Source organism: Juglans microcarpa x Juglans regia, chromosome 4D (genome assembly GCF_004785595.1).
Source record: "Juglans microcarpa x Juglans regia isolate MS1-56 chromosome 4D, Jm3101_v1.0, whole genome shotgun sequence".
In the NCBI taxonomy this organism is placed as follows: Eukaryota; Viridiplantae; Streptophyta; class Magnoliopsida; order Fagales; family Juglandaceae; genus Juglans; species Juglans microcarpa x Juglans regia.
The window spans coordinates 18,696,635-18,719,361 of NC_054600.1; the positions used below are offsets into that span (position 1 = coordinate 18,696,635).

Genomic DNA, 22,727 nt, shown 5'->3' on the forward strand with positions numbered 1-22,727 from the left:
TCTCCTCCGCCGCTCCTCTTCTCTGCTCCTACAGTTCCCGGCGGCTGTGTTACACACTCGCATATAACGAGGCTGGATAGCAGAGACGGAAAGACACCTCCTGCCCAAGCGAGTGTGGTTGCCAGGATGGCCGACTGCCCAGGACCAAGGTACATAGGCAGGTAGCAGGCCTAATCTAGAGACAAAATAAAAGACCTGGAAATGCATATGTATAATAAGATTTGTGAGGGAGAGGGGTAGGCAGGTGAGAGGAGGATTAGGGAGGAGCAGGAGGTCCTTCCTCTTTCTTCCCGAAGAAACTGAAACAAAGGCATTTAGAAGGTGAGAGGGAAATGGGAATCTGGGAAGGAGCTTCCGTCATAAAAAGCTTTTTTCAACACAGTAGGAGAACAATGATTTCTCTTCGACTTCTTTTTGTTGATTAATCTTTTAGTTGCATTCAGTAAGTTTTGCAACCCATTCAAATGATAATGGTTACAAACACATGGAGAAGTTTATCGTGGCTCCACAATAAGCACAGTGGTATACTGAAATTTAAGCATTCAAAGATGCATTGTATAAGATCAGCCATCATTACCATGTCATTGTACAACTACAAGTGTAGTAAAGACATTTCTGAGTTACGCGTTTGGTACAAGCAGGGTGAGGACTCTCGATGTAAAGGAATCTTCATTAGTTATAAGGAAAATGATAGGGGATAAATCTGGGAGTCAAACACGCGTTGTCACGTCTACATCAATTCCATTTTTTGGCTTTCCCATTTTTAACCCTCTCTCTTTCTCCACCCCTTTTTTGCCACCTCCAAGCCCAGATCTGAACTTCTCCTGCCATCTTGTCTCTCCAGCTCTTCATCTCTCCCATAATCAAAGACAAACACATAAGCAGCAGGGAATCCATACGCAGCAATCATAGCATCCGACAAAACAACCTTGAGCTCACATTCCAATGAAGAGTATTCCACGTACCAACTTCTTGAATACATGCTAATTAATGAACTAACCACAGCAACTACAAATTAATTGAAGCCAAACTCGTATTTCAGAGCATAAGCATGAATCTACCACCCTGAATAAAAATATCTCAACCCAACCACCCTGCAGAACTCCTCAATACACATCCCAACAAGTAAACTAGCAAACAAAAATCCCGACTGATTCATTTTTGAACAAGCTGAAACTCTGCTCGCTAAATTCCCATAAAATAAAATTTGCGTTTGCCTTCAATAATGGGGAGAGATGAATTACTAAATTGAGGAAATGATAGAAGTTTATATCTGGGCTTGAAGGAGGCAAAATGTGGGGAGAGAGGAAGAGAGGTGAAAATGGAGGGTGGCAGAGGAAGGGAGAGTTGAAACTTGGAATAGATGAAAAGAGTGCATTCTGTGTTTCTTTTTCTTTTTTAAAAAATGCTGAGAATCTTCAAAAAATTAAGGATCATTTACCTACTTGGTCGCATTTACTTTGGAGATCCAGGGAGAACGATTTTTTGTGAGTTTTAACTGTTATGTTATCAGGAAGTTTGTCCAAAACAAATCGAGAAAAATTGTAGAATGTGCATATGCTTTGTTTCTAGCTTATTCAGCTCTTCGAAGGAAAGGGTATGCCAGCCTGATCTGTTTGAAATCTTAAGAATTTCAGGACTACATACATTTCATGTACAATATTTATCAGAATAGAATGGAAATTGTGCATCAATTGTGATCAAGCTACACTCAAAGGTGGTGGAAAATTTAATCAAACATTTGCTAAACAAAAACTTCGATGTAACTTATGAATGTGTCCATTAAGAAATATATCTTGAAGCCTCACACAACAAATGGCAACAAAAGTTAGATCGCCTTTACTTAAAGAATCTGGCACCTGCAACGTTGAGAATCCTGGGGTCCTTCAAACCACTGATCCCATAATGGGTTTATAGGGCCATTTGTTCTGAATCAAAATAAATTGATGGCTAAAAATTGAACCCAAGAACAGCACGTATATAAGACAGACAAAGTGGAAATAAGTGCTAGAACTTACAGTGGGAGAAGTGGATCGGGAATCATGTCTATGTTGCGCAACAATCTGAGAACCAATAAAAAAACAGGTTACCATGCAGTCCACAAATCTTTTGCCATAAATTTTAGTGATGCTAGTTGACAGCATATTCAAGGTGCTAATGGATGGAATGAGCTACGAATAAGTAAAGATATACTATCACTTTCTTGCAATTGCAAGAAAAATCCAAAAGAAGTTGCCCTACAATACTTTTTTTTTTAAAGTAAAAGTATTATATATATATATATATATATATCAATAGGAGTAACCAAGTACACTGGATATATACAAGAAAATCCCTAACCCATACTAGAGAGCAAGTTGCCCTACAATACTTATAGCCTATTGGATGGAAAAGAAATATGAGACCTCTTCCACCTGCCTATTGTGGAAAGTACTTGCATTATTTTCTTTTCTCTTTATTTCTTTCAAATAAATCGATTGTTATACTTACTCCTCACATAAGGTTGAGACATTCTCTGTTCTTTGAAACTCTTCCAATTCTTCCTGGGAAAATTTCACGCGAAAGCAAAATAAAATAATAAGCTGTGAATTACAATTGTATGCATAAAACACAACAATGACTCCCAGCAGCAATCCTTTGCAAAGATTAAGGCAGAGATGAGAAAGGCATAAACTTATAAACTACAGTGCCATCAACAGGAGAAACTGGCAAACTGAAGCTAATATGGATGAAAAGGAACAAATTATCATGGCTTTCCTTCTGTCCTATTTTGTAAGTCTTTTTAGTAATTAAAAAATAAAAATAAAAGAACTGAGCGAAAATGAAAGAACTGCATGCTGTCCTATTTTGTAAATTGAATGAATTTTTTTTAAAGAATTGGCATATATATAGGTATGTGAGTGAGAAGCAAGCCTATATTAGTGACCTAAAGCTCCAAAAAACTTATGGAGATAATCATTTCAAACTCAGCTGAACTACATAAACTACCAAGTAAAACCTTGACCTTAGAATAGGGAAACTTAAGACAGGGCTGGGAGAACATTGAAGCCCAGATAAATTTCTAGATGCTGAACAACTGTTGGACTACATCGCCGATGAGCATTTTCAATATCTAAGAGGATGTAGACATGTACCACAAGATTGCTTATGATTTCTCACCTAAACATGTGCATGGTGTACATATATGTAATATGATAGAGCATGATACAGTTCAGATTGGATACTATTGGTAAGAAATGCTGGAGAAGTTCTCAATATTTAGAATAAGGCCTAAAATTATCCAGGAGATTAAGAATTTTGAATAATAAAAAACAAGACCTAAATGTATTCAGCAACATAGTGCTCCTACATATGTTAGAGAGAAATCCACATAGGCAGTTTTGAAAAGCTGACAAAACCCAATAGCATTAATGATTTAAGATATGAAGATATACAAGAGCATTGCTAGAACTTGGAACTTGTAGAAGAGAAGTGGATAAACATTAAAGAAGTTGAGTGGTTAAAGAATATTTTTTATTTGACAATTTAATTATGCACTGGAGGGGCATATGCTGTGACATTACACCACACAATGCACTCAAAAAATGCATGCATTGCCTTGGTCAAATTTATCTCAAAGCTCCTCATAGCCAGCAAGAATCTAACTTCAAGTGCTCACTTCCATGCTTTATAATTTAGGATACTAATTGAAGCGTGCCATCGTAACAGAGAAAGAGAGATGAAAGACAAGTTGCCTAACTACTTTGCATTTAACACGTTCAATTGGCTTAAGTAAAACAATTGCAACACAGATAAAAATAAAGGTTCGTTATTCAGAAGCCATAACATGTTCAAGCAGTATGTTTTTGATAAAACAGTTAACGCATGACAACACTTGGTCACCTACCAAAGCTCCTAGCATTATTTCTTATTTGATGACCCACCTAACATATATTCTCCAGTATTGTGTCTTAAGCATTTTCATTTTGCAAAAAAAATATGGGTTCATGAGCATTTGCATTGACATCCACATCCATCCGGGCCCAATTCTTGATTAGTGCCAGAAAACAATTGGCAAACCTTACAAATAAGGCAATTGGCAGCACTAATTCCACCACGGCTGCCAAAGCAAGATATTCCAACTTCTTTCCTTCACTTTGTTGAGATTTAAACTTAAGATCTACCGCAATTCCAGCTCCACCCATTACCATTTGATCCAACCGCCGAGTAGTAGGATTAATTTGGGCTGATCTTTCGACACCCAAACCCAAGTTTTGATACAATATCAAGGCCTGGCACCTGGGTCTTGACTCGGTTTGTAAAAGGTGAGGCGGGTCGGAATAACGCTTAGGTTTAAATCTTACCTCCCAACAAATGCTACAGAAGTCTAAAGGAATTAACCGAATATTAAGCCAATATCAAGCAATAGAGTGTTTCCCCTCCATCCGTACAGACCCTTCGGCTCCAATTCTTTCACAGACACAATCTTTTTACTTCTTTAAGCAAAGTGTGAAATCATTTTGTTATTATCTTCTCCGCCATCTTTTAGTAGCTACAGACGCAATACACACACACCCACATATATATACAAGGAGAAAACAAATTCTGGGTATGTCTTTTTCCATTGAAAAAATTCCTGGAAACCAAAATTCCAAATTACAAAGGAAATGCATCTAAATCCAACTCAAACCAAAACTATAAATTAAAAAGAATAATACCAACAACCACAACAATAATAATACAACCAGAAGAAGAAGACAGTAACCTCTAAGAATCTGCATTCCTGTTCAACACGCTTGAGTTGGGCGACGATCCGGTGGTTGCCTCTCTTATCAGCTGCTGTTGTGACCACTGAAGCAACGGTGGCTTCGTCCATCGTTGACGCTGTTTCAGACGCCATTAACCAAAAAGTCAAAATTCAGAAGAGCAGCTCCAAAGACGACGCTCATCCCAAAACGGAGCTGCCCATTTTTCTTTTCCCACTTCCTAAGTTCGAATTTATATATATTAATACTATTAGAGGTTCATGTGACAAGTATGCACAATGCAGCTGAACCAAGTCTCTCCGCATCCTCTCGATAATATGATGTTTTCCTATCAAAAACAAAAAAAAAAAAACAAAAACAAAAAGAGCCTCTCCACATCCGAAAAAGTTGTTTATTTTTTGTTCTATCCGTACAAGCTTCTTTGGACATATTTATCTTCTTTCAACCTATAAAATAAGTCAAGTTTTGAATAAAAAACAAACAAAACATATTTTTTTTTTTTGAAGGAACAAACAAAACATATTGATAATATATTTCTAATCCCAAACTATTTATTTTGATAGTTACTAAACTTATCTTAACTAATTATTATTATTTTTTTAAAATTTTAACACAAAATATAATAAATTATTTATTTAATTTTTTCAAATTCTAAAATAATAATATTAAAAAATAATATTTTATCATCTCAACTCAATTCAATTCAACGTCTAAATGCAGCCTTAGTTTGTATTTGTATTTTGAGTTGAGTTCTTTATGAATATTAGTGAGTTGAGATGGTGGAGTGAGTTATGTAGGGCCACCTAAAATGAGTTTAAATGTGCCTAGATGTTAAGATGAGTTTAGATATATTTATGAAAAATTAAAAAAAATTATAAGTCTCACGTGTAAAGAGGTGTTAACTTGAAAAAAGTTACGTGTCTCACGTATAAAGAGATTTCGAGTTTAGATGAATTTAATATTTAAATGTTAAAAGATGTCTAAATTTAAATCGGTCAAAGAACAGTGTTAATGACAAATTATTAGGCTTCTTTAGAATTGTCTCGTAATGATTTCAAATAAGTTAATGATAATCTATACTCATTAAAGTGTTTATTAAGACTCGACTTGTTTCTTAAATTATCTTTAAAGTCATATTAATAGCGCAAGTAATAAAAATGTTCTCGATTTTTTTCTACTTTTTTATTTTAAGAAATACGAACTCATTATCAATTAACCAAGCAGTTTGAACTTTGGCCAGTACAATTGACAGAAGACGAGGCAAATTATTTTGGATTTCAATCCTAACAGAGTAACAGTAATATCACGGAAAGCTCTACCGCCTTTTATTTTCAATAGGGTTAACTAGGACTTAAAAAAAATAGTATTATACCTATCTTATTTTTTAATTGGAGAATTTTTTCAAGAAATATATTATATTTTTAATATTTCTTAATATGGCATCAAATAATTAATAGATAAATAAAATATAATAAATAATTTTTCAATTGTTTAATATTGTCAGATAATAAGATGATGATTAGCAATACTCTTTATCTTTTCAAATGTAAAACATGTTAATATAGTTATTATGTTAATTTGGGTTAGCAATCGATCTTTACTGTTTATGAAAACAATGTTGAAGTGATAATGCCTGATTCAAGCAAGGAGACTCGACTATAGTTCAGATCCTAGTGCCCCTTCTAGATTGCTTGGTGAAAATTCTTAACCAATGGGTATAGGAAATCAGGGAAATAAGGGGTCCGGATTTTGTCAAAACTCGTGGCTTTGGGGTTACTTAGGGCCAGCCAGGTTCTGGTTCTGAACTTGGTAGCAGGGAAGAGGGGCTCCGTGCCACCCCAAACGAGCACCCCGCTTCCACCTGGCACTCAAGCTCACACACAATCGCCACTGCCAAGTCCTGGTCATGCTGCTAAAGTTTCTTGCGAAGGAGAAAGGAAAGTAGGTTCGCTGTATCCTAGGTTCTTTGTTCCTCCTTCTGATGTTGTTTTCGCTTCAGTCGCCGGGATGTCCTTCGAGGAGTTTGGGACCCCGTCTACAGGGTTTGGCGACTCATACGAGACCAGTGCGAGTGTAGTGACCATTCAACTTTAGGTTCAATGGGAGAGATGCTCTTGACCGAGGACTAACACCCTTGTGTCCTTCTTGGCCAAGAGTCACCTCCGACACCTAAGTCAGTTTCCACCAAAGAGATTTTTCTTGATTATTTAAATGGGAGGGTGTGAGCATACCTCTAGATCTTCTCGTTGTTCTTTATTTGTATCTCGCGTTTGACAGGAGTCTCACCTATTGCTTTCGATCTTTGGTAATTATACTTCTCTAAGAAAGCATGTCATCGCATTTAATGCAGTAACCCGTGGTACTTAGGACCACGTTGGAAAGCCATTCAAAATAATGGGCTTCCTTAATGAACCCTCAGCTAATAGGCGTTTGACCTCCTCTGCTATCGACGTGTACTTCTTTGTATTAAAAGTCCTTCACTTTTGGCAGATCTTCTTGGCCTCTAGGTCAACACAAAGGTGGTGCTCAATGATCTCTGTGTCGATACTCGGCATATCCTCATGGTTCCAGGCAAACACATCCCTGTGCTCTATTAACAGTTGTATAGTTTCCATTTGACTTCAGGCCCCATCCTGGTCCCAATCCTCGCTATTGCCTCTAGGCAATCTTGATCTAAAGTTTTGAGCTCCAAGGGTTCATCGACCTCACCCTACTTCAGTCTTTGCTCATCCCACATCTCAATCACATGCTCAATGAGCTTAGGGGCGGTGGCAACGATGCTTCTTCAGCCATTTCCCTCGCCTTCCCTTTGTTATGTGCACATTCATTCCTTCGTTTCTAAGAAAAAGGTTGACCTGCCCCTAGAATCCACAAGATATCATCCAGATTTCACAATAGGGTGCATAGTTTTTGAGAGGGCTTTGGTGAGGATTGCCCTCGGCATCCACCCGCATCATCTTTCTTCAGTTCAGGCTCTCACTTCTTTGGGGTCCCTAGGTCTGTCTTTGCCACCTACTCATCGACTATCCTGGGGGTGAGGTGTGTCGAGCAACCTATCGCTCTTATTCCCCATTTTCTTGCATTGTTGTTATCCTCCTTTTGAGGTTAAGGCATCTGTCCCGTGTCCTTCCGTGTTGTGGTTGGCGTAGAAGTGGCGAGTTCCTTTGTTGTGCTCGTCTCGTTTGCCATCCCTATACGCATGTCCCCCACTTCCTGCTTGCACGTTTAGGTTCGCTTGTATTACCTAAAGCTCCGACCTTAGAGGGTGCATCACCAGCTCTTCTCTTTTTGTACGGGTGTTTTCACGTCTTTAGTTCATTTTGGTAACCCTTGTCGCTTCTGGTTTCTTTTGATCTTCTTTCTATTTGCTCCATCTTGGATTCTCTCAAGACAGTTAAGGCTCTCAAGGTATCCTCTGCATTGACAAAGTCATTTGCTTTGTCCATGATCTCTCGCAATGTTGTAGGAGTTTTTCTTGTCAATTCTGTCATAAAAGGGCTTCTAGGCCAAATGCCTCCTAAAAGTGCTGCAAGTATAATCTTCTCATCCTAATTATTTGTTGTCACGCATTCCTTATTAACCATGTAAGGTATGCCTTCAAGCTTTCATCTTTTCGTTGCTTCATTGTAAGAATATACTCAGTTGGTCATCTTCTATGTCTATTTGTCATAAACTGGGCTAGGAATTGCTTGCCCAGTTCCTCAAAATTGTTGTTTGAACTTGGTTGTAAAACTTCAAACCATGCACTCACTATCCCTTGAGTGTTAAAGGAAAAGCCCTACATGCAACTTCTCCAGGGAAACAATGGAGTGTCATGTGGGCCTTAAACTGTGGAGTGTCAAGTGTTTAACAAGGTCCCTAGATCCGTCATATGGGTCGATCTAGGGGACTTTGAACTTAGGTAGGAGCAGTACCACTATGATCTATGTGCTGTAAGGCAACTCTATAATACTGAGTAGGTGGTTGACGGACGAGGATAAGCCTATCTTTCTAGCCATTTCCTCGTTTTGTCCATAAGGTTACACAGCTCGTTGCGCATCCTTCTCTTTTTTTCGTCATCAAAAGTTTGTCTTATCCATTCTAGGACTCCACTTCGTTCTGCTCATTACGGCTTGGCGCAATGTCTTCCTCGAACCCCGTGTCTCTTCATTCAAAGCTTGGTTCTTCCTTTGGAGGTTCTTCACTTCTAAGGGCATCTTTCTTAGCCTCTCCATTATCTCGGCAAATCTTGTACCCATTTTGTTGCTTGTTCGCCCATCAGTAGTGAGAGCTTCTTCATCACGGGTTTCTTGGGAGCACCTTGTTGGAGGCATGTGAAAGATAAGTTGAGTTTTCCAAGATCCCATAGACGGCGCCAAATTCTTCATGATGTGTTTCGCACATTAGCAATTGTGTCTACGTTAATCCTAGGTGATCCCCTTCAGCTCGAAATAAAAAATAAAAAATAAGATGCGCTTGGCTTTCTTGGCTAGAGGTCACCTCCGATGCCTAAGTCAGTTGCCACCAAAGATTGATTGTCCAAAAGAGAGAGTGTGAGCGTACCTCTAGATCTTTCCTCTATTTTTTATTTGTATCTCGCCTATGGTGGGAGTCTCACCTACTATTTTTTATAATTTGGCAGTTGTACTTTCCTAAGGGAGCATGTCGTTGCATTTAATGTGGTAACTCCTTAGGCCTTAGGACCACTCCCGCCTGTCAAGGACTTGGCCTCTGAGGTTCCCGATGAGCCCCTTCTTGACACGGATAGGTTCGTTTTGCAAGCTCATTGGCGTGCTCTTCATGGGCTTCTTATGAGAGATGAGTTGGGCTATCACTTTCCTCCGGTAGCTCTGCCCCCATCCCTAACTGACAGACCTTTGGGTCGCTCGCTCGACCTTATTACCTTATGTGCACAATTCAATGAGCTTGTTCAATGGACCTAATTAGGTTTTATCTTTTTATTAACCCAATAATAAACTTTCTTTAAAAGTGTACTCATAAATTGGTTCCCAAATTTTAGTGACAAGTGTATAATTTCTTTTTAAAAGAATGGTTACAAGTAGTCGTCACAAACAATTGAAGAAGAGAAAATGCCCATGCAGTATTTGTTGTCAAGCCATTCCGTTTTGTTTGTTTCCTTGACATTTTTCTTAAAGAGTTTTGCTACTCATCATCACACACAATACACTTATTTTTATTTTTTATTTTATTCCTCTTAAACTAATGGAGTTCTTCTACTCAAAATCCGTACAACACAAATTTGATAAGGAAAAAAAAAATCATGTATGGTGTGTGGTGTGAAGATGATGAGTAGAATTTTTCTTTCCTTAATGTCATCCACTTTTTAGGAGTGGAAAACATGAGGACACTAGCACAGTATCTGCCACTGCTCATCCTTTCTTTTTTATTTTTTATTTTTCCTTTCATTTCAAATTTTCAATGTTCATACTCATGCCTATGCAAGCAAGAGTAAATATGTGGGTGAGAAGCATCCAACGGTTCTTTCTAATTCCACATGATCAAGATTTTGGAAAGGCATTATGTCAGTGATGCCAATAGTAATAAAAAATTCAAAAATTTTGATCAGAAAAGGAGAATGTAATTTTTGGTTTGATAACTGGCTAGGTGATGGAACAGATGCGGAATTGCAAAATGTAAGGGGAGATGATGGTTTAATTGTGGCTGAAATCCTAACTAAGTCAAGTTGGGATATTCCTAAATTACATGCTCTTGTGTCAAAAGAGATGGTTGAGAAGATAATTGCTTAGCTGGGTTAGATAATTGCTTGGGCGGGTCAGAGATGAGATGGAATGGTTTTAAATGAAAAATGAAAATTGAAAAAAATATTATTAGAATATTATTTTTTAATATTATTATTGTTTTGAGATTTGAAAAAGTTGAATTGAGATTTGAAAAGGTTGAATTGTTTATTATATTTTGTGTGAGAATTTAATAAAATTATAATGATGAGATGAGATGAAACACTTCATAAATCTAAATGGGCTTATATCTAATATTACTGGTATAAAAGATTGGCGGCTTAATGCCTAAGCAAGTTAGGCAATTGCCTAAAGCACCCCCACGCAACTCATGACCTCTTAAAAAGTAAATTATTAATGTCCTCTATTAAGAAATAAAAGCCCTTAAATCCTCTAAGAAATAATATTGGTATTCTAATTATTTAGAAAATAATATTAGAAGGCCTCCAAGGAAGTAGTTTTCTAAAAAAGATAAAAATAACTTTAAAGAAATAAAAACATCTAGAAATCCTAGTTTTTATTAATTGAAATGAAAAGTAATTGACATTATAAGCTTATATAAGAGAAAAAAAAAAGTTGTTAGTGTAATTAAGAAAAAACTAAATGAAGATCAACAAAAGCACTTACAATGGTTAGTGTATAATTACATAACTAAGAAAAAGTAAAAATTTGTAGCATTTATGTTCAACATAATAGTTTGTTACATTACTGTATTAAAATAAATAAAAACAAAGCTTCTAAAGTTTTTGCCTTAAGCCTCAATTTTGATTGAGCCGCCCCTGATAAAAGACACACGATTCTGACCAAGTTTTTCCTAGTTCATGTATGAACATTATAGATAGTCTCGAACATATTTTTTGCAGATAAGAAAAGTGGATACAAATGTTTTCTATATTTTCTAAAAATATGATAATTAAATTAAAAAAACATAACCATTAGATAAAAGAATAAAATATGACCATCTGATCTGCAAAATAATACCATTAAAAAAGTGGATAAAGAAAAATAAATAAATAATATTTTATTATCGTAGAGAATTAGATGGCAAATCCTATATGAGGTCAAGTTTTAAGTAGACCAACTAAAATGCCAAAAGTAGCACAGGAGCTAAACTATAACTAAAACTTTGTCTACACCAATGTGTCGTCTCAAGAGAGTTGAGATTGGTTTACTAAAAGTTCTAGCTGAAATTTGACTAAGTCCCGTTTGATTTTATAGATAGTCTCAATTCATCTCATTTCAACATTCAAACATTATTCAAGTCTGAGTTAGTTTCACTAACATTTGAAATCATCTCATTTCATATTATCTCATCTTCTCTTATTTTAACATCCAAACATCATTCAAGCCTGGTTTGGTTTAATAAACATTTGAAATCATCTCATATCATCTCATTTTATATTATCTCAACATCCAATCATCATTTAAATAAAAACAATTTTCAATTTTCAATTTCAAATTTTTAACTTTTTAACTTTTTCATTTAATCATTACAACTTTTTTAAACTTCCAAACAAAACACAAAAAATAATTTAAATTTTTCAAATCTCAAAACAAAAATTATATTGAAAAATTATATTCTTCTTTTAACTTTATAATTTTCTTATTTAAATTTTTCTCTCTTATTTCTCAAAAAAGCTCATAAAAATCTTAACTTAAATCATTTTAATATTATTCACAAATTATCTCACTACTATTCACATTTTTTTTTAATCTTATCTCATCTGTGTAATCAAACGAGACCTTCAAACACTTTCAATTTCAAAATTTTGAATTTTTAACTTTTTCATCTAATCATTATTTAATCATTACAACTTTTTCAAGTTTCTAAATAAAACATAAAAAATAATTCAACTTTTTCAAACTTTAAAATAAAAATACTATTAAAAAATTATATTCTAATAATATTTTAATTTTATAATATTTTTATTCAACTTTTTCTCTACTATTTTTCAAAATCTCATAAAATATTTTAATTCAAATCGTTTCACTATTATTCACAAATTATATTATTATTATTTACAATTTTTTCCTCACATATCACATGTGTAACTAAACGAAGCCTAAAGTTATCACTTTTTTTTCTTTGACAATTCATTCGAGATGCGCTCCTTAATGGATTAGTAATTTTTTTTTTTTTTTTTGAAATTTTTAAGAGATTGTTTCTTTATTGTACCCCACATTAGAAAGTAATAAATTATAGTTTTTTTTTTTTTTTCTAAATTTAGTGAAACATTACAGGTCATGTCAATTTAAGCTAAAAAATAGCTAAATAGGGAACTTTGAAGATGAATTATAGCGAACCATATATTTTGAGTAGTGAAATGCTAATGCTCATAACATGATTAACAATTAAGGTTAAGAGTATTGTACATTTATAATATTTTAAACCAAAATCATCGGGTTTGAAGTCATCGTTTTACCAATACAAATTAACTATTAACCATTACAAAATAATCTTTTAATCTTGTGGCATGAACTTCCAAACAAGAAGAAGAGAGAATGAAAAGAAGCCTAGAATCCATATCCTAATGCACATAAAAATAAAAGGAAAGAAAATTTCATATCCTAATGAGACAAAGTCAGAAGACGCAGGAAAATAATGGCCATGCTGAATATCACTCACTGAATGACAACATTCTATTTTTTTTCCTAATTTTTTTTCTATTTCGTGCCATTAATTTTAATTTTAGAATCTTGCTACACAGAAGTCTCACACTCTACACGCCATTTAAAAATATATAATTTTACTTTTTTATTCTCATATTTCATATGCAAAAACATGTGAACAGAACCAATATGCAAAAATTTGTAACATTTTATCAGAAAATCTTAAATCGATTTTCTGTTAAAGATGTAACAATTTTCATGAGTTTTTGAAATAGTATATGTTTGTTCAACAATTTTAACATTGAACTCAGTCTTAAAAATAGACTGAACCCAAGTAGTTTTGTAAATAGATTTAACATAAATCTTTGGAATACTCTATCAATTAAAATCAATAGAATCATTTCATGAAATATGAGGATAAAAAAATAAAATTATATATTTTTAAGTGGTGCAAAGGCGTGTGGGGCTTATGTTTAAAATTTTTCTTAATTTTATAAGAGATTTGGGTTGTGAGTCGGCTGCAAAACATTTACGGTTGTTGAAATGAATTTATCAGATATTATTAAATGTTGAATAAATATTACGATAATTCTTTTATATATCTATTTTTCTATCACTCTTAAGCAACGCATGAATTAAATTTGACGCTGCAAATACAATGAAATAGACAATAAACTAATTTGCTACACAAAAATGAATCAACTCTACCATAAATCTTAACGATTACAGGAAAATAGAAGAAACCTCTCGAATATTTTCATAATCAAGTATGAATAATAATAATCAACAACCACTTAAAATGACTTTAGGCTTGTCATTTTTTTTATAGATTTACAATTGAAGACTTCAAAATAAAATTAAGATAAAAATTAAAAGTTGAATAAATTATTGTTAGAATATTATTTTTTAATATTATTATTATTTTGAGATTTGAAAAAGTTGAATAGTTTATCATATTTTATGTGTGGATTTAAAAAATTTATAATAATTAGATGAGATGAATTAAGATGAATTAGAAGACTTTATATCCAAACAGTACTTATATGTCAGCCTCGTTTGGTTATACAACACAAAATATATAATGTCATCTCATCTATTCATTATAATTTTTTTAAACTCTTACATAAAATACAATAAATAATTTAATTTTTTAAATCTCAAAACAAAATTAATATTAAAAAATTATATTATAATAATATTTTATTTAATTTTTAATTTTTATCACGTCCCACCTCATTTGTATAACTAAAAAATCATCACTCGAGAATCTAGTGAAAGCTTCTGCCTAATTTTGGCTCGGCCAAGCGTTAACCAAGTATCAAGCCAACCCTTATTTTGAATTTTTTGAGTGCTATTTTCTTTCTTATTTAAGCTTATCTTGTCGCATAGATCTTTATATGTCCTTACCGTCAATGCACACATGTCACTCTAACGTGAAAAGTGTGACAGCCATTTTTTTTTATCATAAATTAGATCATAAATTTATAATGTGTTAAACTTACCTCAAATTAATTATTAATAATTTTTTTATAAATTTAAGTTCATCTCAATTTATTTTATACATTTTAATCTAAAAAAATTAAATTTTTCTAAACTTAAAAAAATTTAAATTTATAATATTATTATTTAGTGGAGTCACTTCGAAACGTAATTTTAAGGAGACTTTAATCGAGGAAGAACCCACCACATGATTGGCACGTAGCAAACAAACCACGCAAATTGTCTGTACTCAAATTGTCGCTATGGGCTGTGGTTGGCTGAGGTGCTCGTTCTCTCCCTTCTCCCACAAACCCACTGAACTGGTAAGTCCCTTTTCTTCCGTTCTCCTAGTTTAGAGATATATTTTATCTGTTATTTTAGTGAATAATAACTACCCCACATGTGCATGCAGAGTATGATTCTCACAGACTAACCTACTAGAACCCAAAACTGCTTAGATTAAATTTGCTTGTGGATTTTCTTTATACTCATCAAATCGGTGTATTCAGGTCAGGTTCTCTACTATTCCGTACTGGGTTTTCTGTGTTTTGATATATTCATAATTTATGGCTTCTGCAATGCTCAATGGAGCTGAAAACCTCACACTCATCAGAGGAATAACCCCAAAAAGGTTAGGATTTATCGGGTCAGATTTTCATGGGAGGCATCTTTCCAAGATGGGTTTGGTGTCCTGTAGTAGAACTTCCAGGGGTAGAACCATCTTGCCCAAGTGTAGTGCATCGGCTCCAGGGCCGGCTTCACAGCCTAGGTTCATACAGCACAAGAAAGAAGCATTTTGGTTCTATAGGTTTCTCTCGATTGTGTATGACCATATCATAAACCCTGGGCATTGGACTGAAGACATGAGGGAAGATGCGCTTGAGCCTGCTGACCTCAGCGACAGGAATATGATAGTCGTAGATGTCGGGGGTGGAACTGGTTTTACCACTTTGGGGATTGTTAAGCACGTGGACGCCAAGAATGTTACAATTTTAGACCAGTCGCCTCATCAGCTTGCTAAGGCTAAGCAGAAGGAGCCCTTGAAGGAATGCAAAATAATCGAGGGTGACGCAGAGGATCTCCCTTTTCCTACTGATTATGCAGATAGATATGTATCGGCAGGAAGGTATATTCTGCAATATCTTTTTGGTCTTATTCTACCTTTTCTTTATGCGATATTGTAGTGTACTTTTATTCTCTACTGTCCTTAATTCAATTCCTAACCATGTAGTGCTTTTTTTTCGTAGTATATGGTCTTGGTTGTGGATCATACTTAATTCAATTCCATACATCTACATATTCAATCTTCTCCTCCCCTTTCCGTGCCAAGCTCACTGGATTTGGGTCACCGGAAAAAAAAAGGAGGAACGATTGTAGCTGCTAAGTCTGAAGAATAATTTATCAATATTGTGCTTGAGCTTGTTTACCAGAGTAAAATAAATATGAAGATTTTTCTTAACTTTATTTTCTCCATTAAAAATGAGTTAGCCAAAATTCTATTGCAATTTTCATTACCAATTGATACAATTAGATAAATTGTTTCTATGTGTAGGGTATGTATTGTGCATATGAATGATAAAAGCATGATTTACGGAGAACCTTAAAGGAATTAAAAACAAATATATGCCAATCTTAGAGAGAGATTTTGTCTCTTATGGGGACTCTGATTGCATTTTTCAGTATTGAGTACTGGCCAGACCCACAGCGTGGCATCAAGGAAGCTTACAGGGTGTTAAAACTTGGAGGAAAAGCATGCGTAATTGGCCCTGTTTATCCAACATTTTGGCTGTCTCAATTCTTTGCAGATGCGTGGATGCTCTTTCCAAAGGAGGAAGAGTACATGGAGTGGTTCAAAAAGGCTGGATTTAAGGATATCAAATTGAAAAGGATTGGCCCAAAATGGTATCGTGGGGTTCGTCGCCATGGGTTGATAATGGGATGTTCTGTTACAGGTGTAAAACCCGCATCTGGGGATTCTCCATTGCAGGTAAAATTCTTCATTTTAACTTTTCAGTTGTTATTACATCTTTTTAGAGTTTAAATAGCATTTGGAGTGGTGTATGCATTTTTATTTGTTATACCATACCTCCTATCTGTGAAAATTTGATCTTTCGAATCTATCCTAGCGTTGTGACTTCTAACAATAGCACCAACTGTATCCTTACTTTTCCCATATAATTAATAATGAGTATATTTAAGTGCATGTGAAGGCCTGCTAAACTCCATTAGTCTTCCAAGAAGTATAGATGCTTGGTTCTGTCAACGTGTGTTTTGGTTCTCTCTTTATGCTTTGGCTAAGTGTAATCCATACCATATTGATTTGTTTTGGCAAATTGCTGCCTAAGAGTTAGACCATATACCAACTGACTCAATATTAGTTATGGATCTGTTAATTTAAAATTTGATGTTTTGTGAAGTTGCAAACTGAGGTATTCTGTAACATGAAACATGTTGTATAACAAGTACAACATGATATTCAATTACCAAGAACGAAAAACAAAATAAACAAGAATGATATTGATACAACTCCAACTATAGGTAGTACCATGGATGATGTTGTTAGAATAAAGAGCGTGCAGCACTAGGAAGAAGATATGAGTGAAGCATTGACATCTTCTTTTATTGTGAGTTTTCAATCATTTGTGATATTCTACATTTCTACATGAATGGACATTAAGATCCACAAGTTTGGCTTGAAGAATTGGACAGATGGAGTCTTGCTATTGTGGGGTCTTTCGAAAATTAAAAAATAAAAAGTAACAAAGAATTCCTTTATAATGAACTCGTGTTGTTCTTTCATCATGATTATTTAGGTTTTGTACTCATCTTAAGTTTGTGACTGTGATTTATGGATTGAAGCTTCTTGTAATTGAGTTAATTTGGTCTCAGAAGAGACTAAGGTGTTTGAACTTCTTTTAGTTTCTTTTGTGCTTCCATACACGTGAATTTCCTGTAACCCTTTAGTTTTAACATTGGATTGGGACCTTTAATTTCACTACTGGGTTTTAAAAAGATCTCATTATGGTAGTTTGGGAGAAAGTCCCAATATTTGGAGTTCTGGAAAGCCGATAGGTTGCATTTTAAAGGGAGGGTTCAATCAATTAAAAAGCATTTTTTGCTTGTCAGGGTTCAGTCTCAGTGGCACTGTCAGGTCTCCACTTTCACTACCAGAAGTGCTAATTCCCTTTAACTAGAATATCTCAATTTCTCGGCTTAAGTCTTGAAACAAGTAAATGGCAAAAGAAAATTCATCCTGACTATTCAAATTTATCCCCCCCAAAAACAGAAATTGTGCTTTTACTTAAGACCTGGCTACCATTCGGCTTTACTGGACGGCCAAAAAAGGTTCATGCTGACCACCCAATATTGTTTGGGTATTAATTTTACCAAGCTTGGTTTTCCGTGGTAGTAAACAATCGTGATCACAAAGTTTCATGTTATTGTACTAATTTAAAATGGGACTATAATTCGTTGGAGGGATAGTGGGTGTACCTGTATGCTTGTGTCATATCAGATAATTCTAACTTCAATGCTTTACAACAGTTTGATTTCCCAACTAACGACAGCTTCTTTCCACTTGTTTTTGGGTCCATGTTCTCTGGAGACTTACAAGCTTTTTGGATTTTAATGCAGCTTGGTCCGAAGGCAGAGGATGTAACAAAACCTGTAAATCCTTTTGTGTTTTTTATGCGCTTCATATTGGGTGTCATGGCGGCTACTTACTATGTTATCATTCCAATTTACATGTGGCTCAAGGATCAAATCGTACCCAAAGGACAACCAATATGAGACAGTGAGATTCTGGTTGGCAGTTGTACCTGAGTGTGATGCTCTTCTCAGAGTAGATTTTCTTCTCTTATAAAATAAGTTGCGCGTCCGTGGTCTTTTACTTTCGTTTCTATGTTTCTGTTTAAGGGTATAGCTTGGTTCTTCTAGTATAAGTTTCTACCAGAATTTTCGGTTGTTTAAGTGTCATACTGTTCAAAGTTTTGTGAGTAACCAATGTTAAGATGACTATATTTCTGATAAGGTATGCTACTATATGGAATTTATATCTGTTGATTAACTCCTGAGCTAAGACAGCTATTGAAAATGCCATGGTGATCTTGTTATTCACTTGATACATGTAATCAGTTTCTTTTTCTGCTTTTCGCTAATTTGGTAGGGAAGTATCCATGTCTGTGAGTTTTATTGTGCTCATTTAAGATTTGTGCTCATTTCTTTATTTCACGTTGTTGGAAAAAGAGAAGGAAGAGATGTACTTGGACATAGCCTTGCTATATGGGATTTCTTATAATTCGTATTTTTGGGTCATATTCATGTCATGTTATGTCATAAATATTCAACTATATCGATGAATTTGAACCCAATTTGTCAAGTTAAATGTGTTAAATTTTCAAATCTTAATACGACTCATTTAAATAAATAGTTCTGTCGTGTCACTCATTTTGACCCGTTTAATAATTAATTAGAAATAAGTAAACACAACACGACTCATTTAAATTTGTTTTATATAAATGGGTTAAACTAGCACACATAATCCATTTGACCTGATTAACATAATTTGACATAAAAATTAAAATTTATATTTATTAGTAGCTATAGTATCTTAAAGAAATAAAACTACGTACTAATAAAAAATATCAATATTTTTCAAATTTTAATATATAAAAAAAATCAAGATTGCAAACCTTATAATAATAAATATGAGCATAGGTCCTAAATTAAAATCTCGACAATAAAACATAAATATATTGAGAAATATCAATATTACAATCTAATAATAATAAAATAGTGATTTTGAAATAAAATCAAAACGAGTCAAAATGGATTCATTTCAAGTTAAACGAATTGACTCGTTATTAATTTGTTTATAAATCATGTCTTTAATAGGTCAACTTGTTTTATCTCGAACCTATTAACATCAAACTCAAACCTTTTTATTTTAGAAAAAATCTAATTATAAGTGATTCTGCGCATTAATACGTGCACATATTCAATATGATTAATCAGAAAATAGATTTTATTGAAAACAATGCTAATTTGAATTTAAAATATGAAGGCAACAACATTAATACGTAAATTGGTACGCAAATTTACTTGTATATAGCAAAACTTTTTATTTTATATTGTGTTCACGTTGAATTAGGATTCGTGTCAAGTATTGCCACCATATAATGATATATGTTTTTGTTTTGTTTTTATGCTTTTCGGCAAAGTATATAAGGACATTTGCCGTTGTTGAAGACTTTTGTTTTTGAAGGGAGCCTAGGCAGTTTCCTAGCCCTTCAGCTTCGAGCCCCTCAACTTCCATTTAAGGAATTTTTCTTTTCAGGTTGGAAAACGGAATTCTTCTTTGCTTCTGCAAAATATATAGGGTTAAAATTTTTGGACAAATTTTGCTTAGTTACGTAGTTCAGATGAGATTAGATGAGATGTTTTGTTAAAAATTGAATAAAATATTATTATAATATAATTTTTTGTTTAAAATTTGAAAATGTTCAATTATTTATTATATTTGTGTGAGAGTTTGAAAAAGATGTAATAATTATATGAAATGAGATGAAAAAAGATAGTTTTTATATTATAATTTTAAAATAATTTTACTGCCTATTGAGAATGCATCTCGTCCATATTCTCATAATAAATTTTCGATTTCCATTATGTTAATATTTTTTAAACCTAATCGATTCACTTTATAATTACTAAAGAAAATAATGTTAAAACAAACACATGCTTTTGTGCATTGAGTGCAGGTTTAAGATTACGGTATGAAATATAGCTTATAGTCTAAGTAATATGTTATATATTCAAAATTTTACTGTTTAATAATCATACGTTTAAAACACTTTAAAACATGTTATATTTGTTTGGAAACAAATAAAAAAAAGTGATTTTTGAGGTAGAAATGACATAAAAGATCATTTGATTTTTTAAAAATTATGATCATATTCTTGAAAATTTGAAAGTTGTAATTATCTAAAAGTTGTATGGATATTTTTGCACATTGATAATTTTTTTAAAATTGAATTTATGTTCCGCATTATCCGAAAAAACACGTTTGAAGAAAATCACAATTTGGAACTAGCCATTACTGATCGGAACCAACTAGCCAAGTCCAAAATCGGCCGAAATCACGATTAGAAATTGACATCGGTTGGTTTGATTCCAGTTTAAACTATGCTCAATCCAACGAACCAACCAATATAATATATTATTATTATTATTATTATTGTTATTATTATGATTATATATATAACGTCGACATTTAACTTGAGTTAAACGACATCATTTTGTAGCTAAGTTTTTTAAAAATATAATAAAAAAGATGTTGTTTGGTTTAATATACCAAACAACACCGTTTTGGATTAGAGCTGCGAGCCCGCCATTCACCTCCTCCATTTATTTTCTCCAGCATCATTTTAGATCTGTCTCTCATATTCTCTCATCTCACTCTCATATATCTCTCTGTCTATCATGTCCGGCTATGTCTCTCGCGTCTCACTTTTATCTATAGATTTTTCCTTTCTCTTGCATCTCTTGATTCTCTATTTCTCTCTCTCTCAAACTGTTGGCCTTGTTGTTGCCCTGATGTCGTTACTTTCTCCCTCTGATTAGAAAAAAAGTCCAAAAGGCCCAAGTCTCACGCTCTCAGTATGATTTTAAATTTTAATACTTTTAAGTATCGATTTGATTATGAAATTTAATAATATAAATATCTAGTATATTTAACGTTGTGCTCCTATCTGTTACTTCCATTTGGTTACTCATATATGTTGCTTCCATTTTCTGGGTACCCTTAGGTTTTTTTAATGATTTTCTCCGTGTTTGAGGTCTGAGAAAGTAGATGATATTGTTGTGAAAGTTGTTGATGGGGCTCTAAAGGGAAAACTGAGGAATTGATCAGAACTGGTCGAAACTACGTCGGCCAGTTTTGTCCTCCTTAGTCGGTCGGTTTTGAACCATACAAAAACTAGTCAGTTTGGTTTCGATTCGATTTTGGGTCGAATCCGAATCGACCAGTTTGGTTTTTAGCCCTACCTCAAATGTAATTTTTAACTTATTTGAGATTAAAAAATACTTGATATGTAACACCCAAGCAACTTTTTTTTTTTTTTAAAGTACTTTTAAATAATTCCAAACAAGTACTAAGTTATTTGTTGAGCGCCTGCCTTCGCATATAACATATACATGCACACACACCAGGAAAGGAAATAAAACACAAAAAAGGGAAAATTACAATGATAGCATAATATTTTGATTGTTTTCCAAAGAAGTACATGAGGCAAAAAATATTTCAAAACAATTCTAGAATCAACAAACCTTTTTTATTAATATTTTGAGGTATTTTTTGAAGTTTTTTTTAATGTTCATATTTTCTTTTTTTATTTGAGATTTTTAAACTTTGAGCGGTGTTGTGTAGCACAAGAGGGTCTCATAAGGGTAAAAAAGTTTTTTTTCATTCATTTTTGTTGGGAATATATTTTGAAATGCTTTGTAAACTATAGAATATGTAAAATAACAAGAACAAGTTAGAAAGAGAGAACCCGGTGTTGAGGTACGTTGTGATAGACGTTTTCCTTAGAGTAGATTCCGCCGCCTCCAATTATAAACATGCATTAGGTTTCTTGACAGTCTACTCCCAAGATACAACAACGTCGGTTCCCGTTAATCTCCTTGTCGGTGCACACAAAATGAGATTCTTGAGCCCGATATAAAATAGCCAAAACTCAAAGAAAGAAAGACAAAAAGAAGGAGGAAGTGTTTCTCTAATTTTTGTAGATAATTTGGAGATCTTGAATTTGTGGGTGGGGTTTCCTATTTATAGAGAATAAAATAGCACTTGTGAAAAATCACAATTAGAATAAAATGACACATGTGAAAAGTTACAACTTATTTAAAAGAAACAGTACTTGTGAAAATCATATCATATAAATGAAATAGTACATGTGAAAAATTACATCACATAAATGAAATGGTACTTGTGAAAAATCACAATTTATATAAATGAAATAGTATTTGTGAAAAGTTACAACTAAAATGAATGAGCACTTTTGAGAAGTCACAACTTCTCAAATAATTAAGAATACATTAAAAAGGTTTCTAATTCACCAAAGGACACAACCATTTGTTTGGTTGGGAAGCAGTCAAGGCT

At 33.7% G+C, this 22,727-nt stretch overlaps 2 protein-coding genes across 3 annotated transcripts; one reads left to right on the forward strand and one right to left on the reverse strand.

Moving 5' to 3' along the window:
- Positions 1-1,662: 1,662 nt before the first annotated feature.
- LOC121260885 (guanine nucleotide-binding protein subunit gamma 2-like) lies at positions 1,663-5,042 on the reverse strand. The gene is made up of 4 exons (XM_041162950.1): positions 4,745-5,042; positions 2,491-2,543; positions 2,019-2,063; positions 1,663-1,928 (listed from the first exon to the last, which is right to left on the reverse strand). The coding sequence occupies exons 1-4, from the start codon at positions 4,877-4,879 to the stop codon at positions 1,844-1,846; spliced, it is 318 nt and encodes a 105-aa protein (XP_041018884.1). The 5' UTR covers positions 4,880-5,042; the 3' UTR covers positions 1,663-1,843.
- Positions 5,043-14,760: 9,718 nt separating this feature from the next.
- On the forward strand, positions 14,761-18,688 carry LOC121260337 (2-methyl-6-phytyl-1,4-hydroquinone methyltransferase, chloroplastic-like). 2 transcript variants are annotated; one of them, XM_041162168.1, is made up of 4 exons: positions 14,761-14,895; positions 15,082-15,698; positions 16,253-16,559; positions 18,206-18,688. In XM_041162168.1, exons 2-4 carry the CDS (start codon positions 15,139-15,141, stop codon positions 18,359-18,361), a joined length of 1,023 nt encoding a protein of 340 aa, XP_041018102.1. In that variant the 5' UTR covers positions 14,761-14,895; positions 15,082-15,138; the 3' UTR covers positions 18,362-18,688. The 2 variants fall into 2 exon arrangements, with proteins under 2 accessions (XP_041018102.1, XP_041018103.1); XM_041162169.1 differs by having other exon boundaries at positions 14,807-14,895; positions 15,087-15,698.
- The last annotated feature ends 4,039 nt before the right edge of the window (positions 18,689-22,727 follow it).

Bases quoted from the DNA above. Each gene is read 5' to 3' on its own strand.
- LOC121260885 (XM_041162950.1), bottom strand. From the start codon at position 4,879: ATGGCGTCTGAAACAGCGTCAACGATGGACGAAGCCACCGTTGCTTCA. The intron at 2,544-4,744 runs GTTACTGTCTTC...AAATTTTCCCAG, and splicing joins AGGAATGCAGATTCTTAGAG to GAAGAATTGGAAGAGTTTCA. The intron at 1,929-2,018 runs GTAAGTTCTAGC...ATTTTGATTCAG, and splicing joins CCCGATCCACTTCTCCCACT to AACAAATGGCCCTATAAACC.
- LOC121260337 (XM_041162168.1), top strand. From the start codon at position 15,139: ATGGCTTCTGCAATGCTCAATGGAGCTGAAAACCTCACACTCATCAGA. The intron at 15,699-16,252 runs GTATATTCTGCA...TGCATTTTTCAG, and splicing joins AGATATGTATCGGCAGGAAG to TATTGAGTACTGGCCAGACC. The intron at 16,560-18,205 runs GTAAAATTCTTC...ATTTTAATGCAG, and splicing joins CTGGGGATTCTCCATTGCAG to CTTGGTCCGAAGGCAGAGGA.